The sequence below is a fragment of the Scyliorhinus torazame genome, chromosome 4 (assembly GCF_047496885.1).
Source record: "Scyliorhinus torazame isolate Kashiwa2021f chromosome 4, sScyTor2.1, whole genome shotgun sequence".
Classification (NCBI taxonomy): Eukaryota; Metazoa; Chordata; class Chondrichthyes; order Carcharhiniformes; family Scyliorhinidae; genus Scyliorhinus; species Scyliorhinus torazame.
Window position 1 is genome coordinate 174,806,438 of NC_092710.1, and position 12,734 is coordinate 174,819,171.

General features: G+C 43.7%; 1 protein-coding gene across 9 annotated transcripts in view; it reads left to right on the forward strand.

Moving 5' to 3' along the window:
- Nucleotides 1-10,578, forward strand: part of wdr35 (WD repeat domain 35) — a 162,675-nt gene extending 152,097 nt beyond the window's left edge. For 6 of the 9 annotated variants that reach the window (XM_072498896.1, XM_072498903.1, XM_072498897.1 and 3 more), the window contains 2 exons: nt 5,912-6,152; nt 7,893-10,578. In XM_072498896.1, coding sequence (XP_072354997.1) covers nt 5,912-6,152; nt 7,893-8,046 — 395 coding nt within the window. In that variant the 3' untranslated portion in view covers nt 8,047-10,578. The remainder of the gene's footprint in view (nt 1-5,911; nt 6,153-7,892) is intronic. The other 3 variants (XM_072498898.1, XM_072498899.1, XM_072498902.1) reach the window with 1 other exon arrangement.
- Nucleotides 10,579-12,734: the final 2,156 nt, after the last annotated feature.

Sequence of the window (12,734 nt, forward strand, 5' to 3'; positions counted from 1 at the left end):
CAGAAGCCTGAGACCCTTCTGGATGGTAGCTAGTCCCTGGGGTTGGGCCGCTCTCCGACCCTACCCCCGCTCGGGCGTTCCTACCTCCATCTGATGTACTGTTGTATGTGTGTGGTGCACACCCGATAGTGCCCCAGGAGCCTCTTCACTATAATGCCCAACCGAGGTGAGTGTCTCTGGGATGGTGGAGGGTGTTGGAGACAGCTGTGATGGAAAATCGGTGTCGTCCATGACTGGGGCTCCTGGAAGTTGCGGGGTGGCGTTTGTCGACTCACATCGCTGTCTGGTGCCGTCTTCGCACGATATGACCTGGGGTTGTGGCCAGAGCCAGAGGATACCAGAAGGGCCCTCCTTATCACCAGGGGATACTGCAAGACACAAGACATGAGGCATGGTTGGATTGCTTGTTAGGCTGGTGGAGGGGTGTGGAGGTGGTGGGGCGGTGTGGGGGAGGCGGGGCGGTGTGGGAGTTGTGCCATGCATGCCATAGGGGCACCGCAACTCAGCGGAGTCTCACTTGGTTCCCCGATGCCGACCTTCGCCTCTGCGACAGCTCTCCGAGCCCACCGACCAGGTCTAGTGCCCACCGCTGCATGACGGTGAAGGTCTGCAGATCCGGCGGGTCCCCTCCAGTCTTCTCCCCCACTGTTGTGTGCCACCTTCTCCTGGGAAGGGACAGAAAATGCACAGTCGGCAGTCGGAAGCGGGCCGCACAGGTGGTGGGCAGCTGTTGGTCTTTGTGACCCTGGCAACTGGCCAGGGCTCGCAGTATGGGAGTTGGCATGTGTTGCAGGAAGAGGTGCGAACAGACTGTTGGTGAGTGGAGTTCAGTCACTCTCCCTGTGGTGGTGTTGTTGGTTTACGGATCTGTGGCACAGGGGTTTGTGCCAGCGGCATGGTGCTGGCTACTCACCCTGGCCACCCTGAGGAGGTCATGCAGCTTTTTCCAGCCCGGTGTATGGCAGCGGGTGGCAGCTTCCTTCCCACTCCGGGGACCAGGGCGCCCTGCCTCTCCTCCATGGCGTCCAGCAGGGTCTCGAGCTCCACATCTGCAAAACAGGATGTCGCTCTTCAGGTTGTCATTTTGTTAGTTGGAATGAGTGTGTGTTTGGGGAGTGGAGTGCGGATATGCAGCTGCAACTTGTCAACCTTTCCCGACCCTGGCGAATCAGATGGCCTTTTTCATTGGAATTGCACTAGTTCCACTAGCCCATTAACAGATCCTGAATTACTCCGTGACAGGCGCCACTTCCGTGGTTGTAGAACACCACCGATTTAGTCTCGATGTCGGCACTTAGCCTCTCAAATGGAGAATCCAGTCCCAAATCATTTATCACAACTTAAGATGAGAGTTGACAATATAGACCAGTCAATGTTATTTAGAATGCTGATTCTCACTTCCATGTCTAAATTATCGCCTTAGTGGTAGTCGTTTGATAGCTTTTCAGTTTAAGATGTGGCATTTGCCCTGTTCCAGTTTCATCTGATCTTGGCATAAAATATGCAAATGCATCTTTGTATTTTCTGATGGGATCAGCTTCTGTTCACAAATGGAGCAGCTGAATTTCGAATAACTGATTTGCATTTCTGGTCAAATTTGATATTGAGTTGAGTTCTCCTGAAAATATTTTCTGGTCAGGTTGGCTTGAAAGCAGGGTTAAGTTGGGCTCTGAATAAGAGGGGTAGGAAAGAAGTATATTTTATGTATATGTTTTGGACGATTCCAAAATATGCAGTGGTATCTATCTGAAAAGGTTGTTCTCGGATAAACTGTCATATTTGGTTAGCAATTTCCTTGCTTTCAGTACATTCTACAATACTGTCATGCTGTTAATCTTGTGTAGCGGTACCGCAGTGGAATGTCTAGTGCATCTTTTATCAACTGTTCTATTTTACTCTGGGAAACCATCACGGAGACACCAATTTATTTTATTAAGCAGTCTGTTATATTTTAGGTTGCTACAACACTGCCTTTTCTTGTAAAGTAGTTTGCAGCACAGCTTTGAACATTGAAACACCTGGTTTTAGTTTAAATATTTGTCAATCATAAATGCTTGCCTGTCATCCACTTGCATTTATTTTGTGCCTTTCATGAGCTTGGGATATCCCAAATTGAAGATGTTTTAATAAGCAAAAGTATTTTAAAACTATGAAATGTCTATCAAAAGCTCCAACAGTTCTCAGTGTGTCTTCTTCCATGCACTATTAATAAAATGAATGCATGCAAAATAATAAATACAAAGTTTCACACTGTAGAAGAGTTATTAAATATTTATTGTTTCTGTTGCACCTTGTCGGTGAAACAAGGATTTTGGTTTCTAAATCTTCAGATTTTGAGCTGTTTTAAAATTTGTTTTGGTCAACTTTTAGAAATGTAGTTTAAAATTGGTGAGCCTATCATTATACATTTTGTTCACAAGAGTTAGACAGTACAAAATTAACAGTCGAATTGTGTGATAGAATAAGAGGAAATAATTATCTCTCATATGTTCCGAAATCTTCTCTAGTTGTTTAAGGAAACAAGCATTTGAATTAGTTTCTAGCACACTTAAGAAGACAAGAAAAGTCAGGATCATTATGGGGAGATAGTGGCAAATTGGCATATTGATAATGCCACTGCACTAGTGTAGCTTGCAAGCCAGAGGCCCAGACTATTGCTGAGGGTATATGGGTTCAAATCCCACCATGTAAATTGGTGCATCTTTTAGTTTATTCGGAAGGTAAATCTGCCTTTCCTTAACCTGGTCTGGCCTAAACGTGATTCCAACCCACAGCTAAATAGTTAACTTTTAACTTCCCTCTGAAATGGCCTGGCAAGCCAATCATTTATACTGAATTTCTGCAGACACCAGATAGATAGATAGACAGTGCAGAAGGAGGCCATTCGGCCCATCGAATCTGCACCGACCCACTTAAGCCCTCACTTCCACCCTACTCCGAAACCCAATAACCCCGCCTAACCTATTTGGACACTAAGGGCAATTTGGCATGGCCAATCCACCTAACCTGCACGTCTTTAGATTGTGGGAGGAAACTGGAGACACAGGGAGAACGTGCAGACTCCGCACAGAGAGTGACCCAGCGGGGAATCGAACCTGCAACCCTGGCGCTCTGAAGCCACAGTGCTATCCACTTGTGCTACCGTACTGTAGATGAACTACAGTGGTCCACAAAAGTGACTCAACACCACCTTTTCGAGGGCATTTCGGGATGGGCAACAAATGCTGACCTCACCAGCAATGTCCACATTGTTATTGCAGTTTGCCTCTAATTCATTAAACTATTTTGGCATGTCATTGCAGAGCGGACAACCTGGGTTTTTGCCCCTGTTGTCTTCCTTAGTATCATTCTTTGATCAAGAATATTTTTGTGATATCTATAACATTTATCAATTTCCATACATGGCCCTTGATCCTACTTCATTGGCTAACTATATTCTCATGTACTTTGATATTTGTTTAACCGTCTTCTTTCTGGATGAAATCTTTAACTTCTTTAATCTTTCTTCATAGCTCCTTTACACCTTGGGTTAGTAATACAGACAGTCCCCCCATTTACAATACAATGCGGTTTACAGAAACCAATTGTAAATCGAAAAGTCGTAAGCCAGAACCGGTTTTCCCATTCGAACAATGTTATAAATGGGGGATTGGTTCCTGAATCGAGGCACAATACTCTATTTTCACTGAATAGTGAAAAGTTTTTGAGATTTTGGTTCAGTAGTGCACAGTAGTATATTTCCCATGATAGTGCCTACACTTTCAAAAACACTACTATACTGTATCTGAGAAGTAATTTGTTCTTCCTGCGGCTGTAAAAGGTGGAACGTAAAGGAATGTAACAATTGCTTAAGACCAACAGTGCACTGGCGTGGCGCCGTAATGTCAAAACGGACATTGCAGAGTCGAAATAAGGTACCAATTTGGAAATGTTGTAAGTGTCGTTCATTGTAACTTGAATTTCATAAAGTGGAGGACTGCCTGTATTACTCTTTACTATTTCTGTATTTGAAAATGAACTTCTTGGTCCTCTTGTCCATTTTGGCTCCACTCATTGTTTATTACAAGTCTTTCTTTCTTATACTGTGCCATTAGAAACTCAGTCCCAAAGGGCTTTAATTTTGAAGCATTGCCACTGTTGTAATGGCGCAGATTTTTTACTTCTGTGCAATACTTTATCTTTCTAGGTATTAAATTCCATTTGCCATGTGTCTGCTCAATTGCAGAACTGATCAGAATGCCTTTACAAATCTTTTGCCGCAACCTCAGTCTTTCCCACTCTTCCTATTTTTGATATCTGCAAATTAGCACAATTCCAGTTCATTTTGGAATTAAAAATAATGCTCTGTGTGAGATGCCATTGAACACTTTGTGTCTCTTTATCTCTTTCCATGTGACATTATACCTCTCAGTAGTACTGGGCGCGATCAACGGCCACGCTGCGCCACGAGAGATCGCGCTCCCGGGATCTACCCAGACCGCCATGCGATCTCATGAGACATTGCGAGGTAAATCCCACCCACAATGGGCAGGATCACGTTTTGGAAAATCTGCATATTAGAGCGAGGCATATGTCTCCCTCTAATGTGCAGGTTCCCGGGGTACCTGAGGCTTTGGGATTCCACCACTTCACCTCACAGACCTTGGGCGAGTGCCGTTCAGCACTGGCCCCCACGAATGGGGACCAGACAGAACACCACTTGTGGGGGTCTCCCAGGGGATAGGAGGCCTCCAGCTGCATGTTCTCTGGGCAGGGTGGTGCCCTGGTACTGTTGGTGCCACCTAGGCAACCTGACAGTGCCAGCCTGACACCTTGGCAGTGCCACCTGCCAAGGTACCCAGGTGGAACTGCCATCTGGCACGGGCACTGCCAGGGTGCCAGGTTGGCATTGCCAAGCTGGCATTTTTGCACATGCGCAATTGGGACGGGGTTGCCCAGCGTGGTTGTTTGGAGGGGGCGTGCGGGGGGCAGGGCTGGGGACCCTCCCATAGTGTGTTCAGGCTGGGGAGAGGGGTTGCAGAGAAATGGGGTCCTGAGCGCGCACTGCAATGGGGAGTTCCGGCGAGTGGAGCTCCTCACTGTACAAAACGGGGTTATGTGAGGCTTCGGCCGCCCAATCCTCGTTCAGGCCCCTCATTCACTGCGTGCTGATGGGAAAGACGTGGCTGAACGTGCTCGCTAGAGGACTTTGTTCCCTTTTGGGAGAATCGCGACCACTGTTTCCTATTCTTAAGCAAGTTTGATTTGTGCCGATCACATTTTCTCAGGAAGTGTTTTTTATTTTTTTTATGTATAAGGAACTACCTACTAATATTGACATTTGTGGAATGACTTTGTGCAAATATTGATAGAGCCACCTGTCTGAAAACTGCTGATAAATATTAGTGACCCAAAAGAAACCGCTGCCGTAATGGAAATTATCATCCAACAAATTCAGAAACATTTGAAATAAACCTGACAACCATGAGGACATCACTGGAATCACCTCACACCTACAGGATTTGAGGCCTCCTATGCCCCTCTGAGATTACATTTTCTTTTGCATATTTAGATGTTAATGAACTTTTGTGTTCAATCCTTAGGATAGAGACGTTGTGTATTGTACACCTCATGTTTAGTAATTGTTTTAGAACAAGAGTCAGTATCAGACTCTGCTATTCCCCAAGTTCAGTCTTGATGCAGAAAGTCCATTGCCCAGGAGGATCATCCTGAGCCACATAATTGAGACTCAAAACATATGGATCAGAATTATCAAAGCAAATATATGTATAATACGCTTCAATAAAATTTAATTTTGAGTTTCATTAGTTCGGAAGTTGTCCTTTGTTTCAGAACAGTCTTGTAATTATTTGTGACTATTAAAGCAAGTTTGTTATGAAACCAAATATAATTTCACATTGTAAATTTGCAGCACTTCATTTGCGGGACTACGAAGACATAATCCCATCAGTGGAGATTTACTCTTTATTGGCACTCTCTGCATGTGCTAATCGGGCTTTTGGGACATGTTCCAAAGCTTTTATAAAGCTTGAATCTTTAGACATGTTGACTTCAGAACAGAGACTGCAGTATGAAGATCTGGCCCTCGAGATATTCATCAAGCACAGCCCCAAAGATGGCAAGAAATCTGATTTGGACAGTCTCCCAGAAGGGTCAGTACAAATTGTTTCATTGTTTTTAATATTGCAAAAAGGTTTTAATAAGGATGTTTAGTAATAACAGCTAGAAGCCTTTAAATGGTAAAACTTTACACGGTACTTCAATGAGGAAAGTTACACCATGCAATCGTAGAAGAGTTGGGGGAGATAACTAAATGGCTAAAAGATGCTAAGAAGGATTTTAATAATAATTTTAAAAATCACTTATTGTCACAAGTAGGCTTCAATGAAGTTACTGTGAAAAGCCCCTAGTCACCACATTCTGGCACCTGTTCAGGGAGGCCGATACGGGAATTGAACCCACGCTGCTGGCATTGTTCTGCATTACAAGCCAGCTGTTTAGCCCACTGTGCCCCAGCCCCTTATTTGACAGTGGGTTAGAAGGCAGATAAGGAAAGGATTTCAGTATGCAGTAGGGGATTAGAATAGCTGAATGCTGTGTCACCAAATTGGAGCAGGGTCAGGGAATCTAAATGTGGTCAGGTAGGAAAGAGCAGAATGTGCATGTTGGTCCTTCAGAGGAAAGGAGTGACCAGGGTATGGAAGAACTTGGCAGCAAGACTAAGGATCTGGAATTTAGTGTACTGGAAAATGTGAAGCACTGAAAGGTGGTGGGGATAGGAATACTAGAAGGGTAGTGTTTAGTGTGGGACAGGATGTGACAAGTTAAAGTTTATATAGGGTGGAACTCAAAAAGCCTGAAGGTGAGTAAAGCATGGATTAAAGTTTTGGTGGTGATGAGGGAGCGATGAGTGGCAGATAATGGTTTTGAGCTCTAATTAGGTGACCTCGATGATGGATGAGATATGATGTTTTGAAGTTCTATGTCAAACAGGATACCAAGCATTAGAAGGGCAGGGCTGGAGTGGTGGTGAAAATGGAGACGAGAGTTTGCTAGCGGCCAAAATTGATAGCTGCATTTTTTGTAGATGTTAAGTTCAAAACAGCTCTGGTTGATTCATAAGTTGAAGTTAAATGAGCAGTGAAAGAGCACAAATGGTGATCTTGGATTCAAGCATTGTAGAAGCTGATGTTGAGACCATCAGCATACATATGGAAGTCAAGTCAATAGCTATGTATCATTCTGCCAATAACTGCTGCATAGATGATAAATAAAAAAGGCCAAGGTTGAAATCTCAGCACTATTGTAGTGATCATATGGGTGGATGAGAAACATTGTTGAACTTTTTACGGTACTTATGAATTAATTCCTGGTAGAAATTGATATTTTGCAACTAAAAGCAGCAACATGAGCTTAGAAGAATTTCAATGAATAGAAAGTGGTCTGGACTCCACAGAATATATTAGGATTTGTAAACAAAATTGGCCACACGTTTGCTTACAAAAGCAGTAATTGAAGTGTTTGGGGATGTTTCTGGGAGATGTGATAAGGTATAATTTCATGCTTTATTTTGCTTTAAAAGTGGCACTGTGGTGACATATCACACAAACTTGAAATATTAATAGTGTGCGAACCATCTCATCGTGATAGGTATTGTCTGGATTTTTTTGCTAATAAGGCCACATCAGCCATGCTTGTTATTCTCTTGCTTTGTTCTTCATTTTGAATGTTAGTAGACAGGCTTGAAGAGCTAATTAAAACCGACTTTTTTATTTATTTGATTTTTGCCTTCTCTAAATTGATTACTTCAATGTAATCTTATGAATATTGCAGAGCATTTGTTGTAAACGTTGTGTTGATGAAAACTGTGTAATTTCCTCATTTCTTTCCAGCAGAGGAGAAGGGAAACTTCCAACTTGTGTTGTGACCGGACGGCCAATCGCAGACTACCAGTTCTGGATGTGTGGTGTCTGTAAACATTGTGCTCATGAACAGGACATAAGCAACCACAATTTTTGTCCTCTCTGTCATAATCCTGTTGGATAGATTAGAAAAGGCTAAAGTAAACTTTTATTTTATAAGCATTGTTGGTTTAGAAATGTCTGCTGGGCTTTATTGTTGCGTTAAAATTATTTTTAATGAATTGCCTCCACTTTAACATTTTATGATTTTTTTCTTTCCTCCAAGTCTCATTGAGCTAATATTAGAGGTGAGGCTTGCAATATATTCCATTTCAGAAACATGTGGACTCAGGTCATCAGTGTGTACTTTACCAATGTGACATTTTCCATTTCTATGTACGGTATCAGCCATCTTGAGGCCCATCTGGGGCTTACACTTTTAATACCTTTTCCCCAGCAAAATATTTGTTGCCTCCCATCTTGGATTCCCTTCAGATTGATTCCTATCTTTGCTTCCCCAACTTCGAGGTCTGCAGATTAGAGTGTATCTGGTACACAATTGGCTTAGTCATCCACCACCAGATCTGGTGCATCATGCAAAGCAACATTGAGGTTCATTTTCCTCTGCCAAAATCATCCTCACTACTCCAGAATCATCCTGGACAGCCAAGGCTTCTTCATTTATTTATTTTATTGCCAAATGCATCATTAATCCTCTTTGCCTTGCTTCTCCACCTCCAGTAAGAGCTCATGTCTGACTTGTCACTAAGATTGAGAGCACTTTTTCACCTCCCTGCTGCTTCTCTCCTCTTACGTTTGAACCTATTTCTCCCTCTAATTTATTTCCTATTTCCTCTCTATCAAATCATCGCAACCACGTACATGTTCCCTTGACTGTTTTCCGGCTAAACTGCAGACTATCCAACTTAACTTCTGAATTCTCATGCTAGTAGACATTTTAAATGGTTCCCTTCTCTCATCTACAGTCTTTCTTCCTTTTAAAATCACCAGCATCATTCCCAACTCATTTGTCCGTGCTCACTGCTGCCCCATTTCCAACCTCCCTTTCCTTTTACGTTGATGAACATGCCACTACCAAATTCCTGTTTAAATCTCTCGAACCATGTTTCAGCTATTGTAATTTCTGTAACCAGAATCCAAAAAGACCATCTATAACTGTGATGGCCCACTTCTCATAGAATCATAAAATCTTATAGTACAGAAAGTGGTCATTCGGCCCATTGTGCCTGTACTGACTCTTGGAAACAACAATTGTAATTAGCCCCACGTCCCTGTTTTTGTTGTCCATGACCCTGTAAATTCCTCAGCCTCAAGTAACCGTCCAACTTCATTTGAAAATTATTTAGGAAACCGGCTTCCATCACCATTTCAAGTAGAAGATTGATTTTCTATGTTTCTATGAAGTTCCAGATCCTGAAAACTCTAGAAAAAGATTCTTACCCCTTCTAAATATTAAATCTATTGCCTCGGGTTATTGACTACTCCCTGAGTGAATAGTTTTACTCCAGCTACTCTAGCTAACCTTGTCATCATCTTGAAACCTCTATTATAGAACCTTTTTAATCTTCTCTGTTCCAAGGATTATTGTCCTATTTTTACAACCTCTCCTCATAATGATATCACCTGGTAGAATATTTGCAAACCTTTTTGACACCTTTGCATAAAGTCAGTACAACATAGGAAGAGGCCATTCAGCCTATCAAATTCATGTCGGCTCTCTGTCGAGCAGTCCAATCAGTCCCATACCCCTGCCTAATCCCCAGATTATTACTGGGGCTGGTTTGGCACAGGGCTAAATCGCTGGCTTTGAAAGCAGACCGAGGCAGGCCAGCAGCATGGTTCAATTCCCGTAACAGCCTCCCCGAACAGGCGCCGGAATGTGGCGACTAGGGGCTTTTCACAGTAACTTCATTTGAAGCCTACTTGTGACAATAAGCGATTTTCATTTCATTTTCATTTCATTTCATTCATTTCTAAGGCCATCTTTGGCTTGGGTTCCGCATTTTATAATATGTGAGGCACTTTTCGATATTTTTCAATGTTAAAGGCATTATATAAACGTCAGATTTTCATAACAATTTAGTATATACTAGTAACATTTAGTGAATTGTCTTCAAAGACAATTACATTATTTTAGTTGGATTTTGAGGAAAGATGAGATTTAGGGACATGACATTTTTTATTACAGGAAACTATTTTGGCAATTTAACTACCATAGTTATGAAAGTTAATTAATGAATCAAGTTGTACACAATAGTTGGAGCGGAGTATTACAAGGCTCAAGAGATCGAGAAATATCCTTATAAATGAATATTATATACTCCAACTCAATCACTTTATTATAGAGTACAGAATTTTGTTTGGGCTTTGTTAAGTTTGTTTTCTATAAAATGGAGTCCAGTGAAATCACAAACAGCTGTGTTCTTTTCTCCTGTTACCTTACTCTTTTTACTATAGTCGCCTATTGATCAGGAAAATGTTGCACAAGTTGATTTTAATTTCAATTTTCATTTAACTTTCTGCAATCTATACAATTTATACTGTATGTAGTAGTGTAGTCTGAGTATTTAACGCAGACTATTATAATATGGCTTAAATGTGGTAATTTTCTCTTCTGGTGTATATCAATAAAACATTGAGTTTACACTTGCAAAAATAGACTCTTCACTGTTACAGTACATGTATTGTTTTTAAATGTGAGGTTTTTAGAAATGGCTTTAGACAATCTTTTGGAACAGAAAGCTTCAGGATTTCTGCCACAGATCTTCAGAGCTCTGCAATTCCTCTGATTTTGGGTGTCTTCTTCAGGTACCAAGCCCTGAGAGGTTGTTGGCAAACGTGAACTTCTTGATCCATGGCTTTGCTTGGCAAGATAACTGCAGTGGTTTGCTGTTGCCTTTTGCAAACACATGGCTGACCAGGAATCTCTCCCCTCATACCACCAGTTATTGGTGTATGTTAAAAGGATTTACAAGTTGATACTGTGCCTGTTTGGCTGCATTATGAACACTCCATCCTTGGCCATCAGTTCTGGAGTGGGAGTTGAATGTGGAGCTTCTGGCTCAGAGACAGGGGCAGACCCACTTTGCCACGAGAACTTGAGATCTTGGATATACAACAGAAAATTCAGCAGGTAGTCAATTAAACGTATTCTGGTGACCTTTATTGAGTATATCGGAATATAAAGCATGGAACAAGAATTCAACTATTTCCGTCACAGTCCCCAATCCAATCCACTCAATTTCCTGAGAAATGTAAACTAACTGCAGCAAACCTCCAAGAAGTTCTCTGAAATTTCTCCCTGATCTTTAAGGATAATTTGGAAGAGCATTAGATTTATAATTGCACTTGTCCAGTCGCATTTCGATTCATCTCAGATTGCAACAGCATAAATACAAACAGCATTCAATTATCTATAATTGCAGCCCTGCTCCTACACTGTTCTATCCAAATCTTTTGTTAAAGAAATTAATTAAGATGGTATTTTCTGGGAGTTCTTTCTACATGCAAATTATTTTGTAGAATTTTTAATGATTTGGACATAATTCCACTTCCTTATTTTGTTATCGGTTAAAACTTTAGTTCTGAGATCTGACATTAGCACAGATTGTGGATCAACTTTCCCCCCTGCCCGTGGTTCGGCCCTCCCCCGACTATGGCGGCACTGGACTGAATCCGCAGCAGCCACGCCGAGTTCCCGACAAATAATAGGATGACAGACCCACACCTTCGGGAACTCGGCCGATTGGGGGGAGGGGGCAGAGCATTGTGAAAAACGACGCTGCGCCCCCTCGATTTTGTCGCGAATTTTGATTCTCTGGCCGATCGGCAAACGCAATTTCAGCGTCGGCGAACGGACAATCCCGCGCCTTGAAACTGGCATGATGGCTGATGAAGGAGAGAGAGAGAAGGTAGGATGCAGAGAAGAGCACCACTGGCCGGGGTGGGAGGGGAATGGGGGGAACAGGCTGAGCGGCTGGGGTGACCCCTCACGGGATTGGGGCGGTGCCCAGGCACGGACTGCCAGCTAACATCAAGGACGGGGGCCAGAGGTCTCCATGGTGCCAGCCACCGTGGGACCAGGGTTGCGGGGGAGGGACATGCGGGGGCAGAGTCCGGATGCCAACTAGGGCCACCATGTAGCCCGGTAGACCTGGTTGGGCACAGGGGTTTGCACCATGATAACATGTCGGCCTTTAACCCCCTGCAGACAATGTATTTGGAATTCAACCGGCAATGGTGGCTTTCCTGCTACTCGCCGCAGCCTTGGGGGATGCCCTATGGCTGTACGAGCGGGTGCTGCTCGACGAGGAGGAGGACTCTGCAGCAGCAGAACGTACAGCAGCGGAGGGGGCCGCAGAGGGACAGGTGGCATTGCCCATGTTGTAGTGCAGGCTGCCCAACAGGCCGAGGAGATGCCAAGGTGGCGCCATATGAGGCCTTGTGTGTACCAGCACCGCCTGTTATTCGAGAACCTGCCGGATCGGGCATGCCGTTGAAGACTCCGCAGGGACTGAGTGCGACATATCTGCCAGATGATGGCACACCTGGCACCGTGACGGTATGGGGTAGGACAACCGCTCCCGGTGGCTGTCAGGGTGAGTACTGCCGTGAACGTTTACGCCACGAGTTCCTTCTAGGCGCTGAGTGGGAACCTGTCCGGAATCGCACAGATCGCGGTGCACAGGAGCATCAAGCGGGTCAATACACCCACTTCAATGTAGACCGGGCCCACCAGGATGCCTGGGCAGCGGGGTTCGCCACCATCGACGGGATGTCCCGCATCCAGCGGGCGATTGACGGGGTGCATGG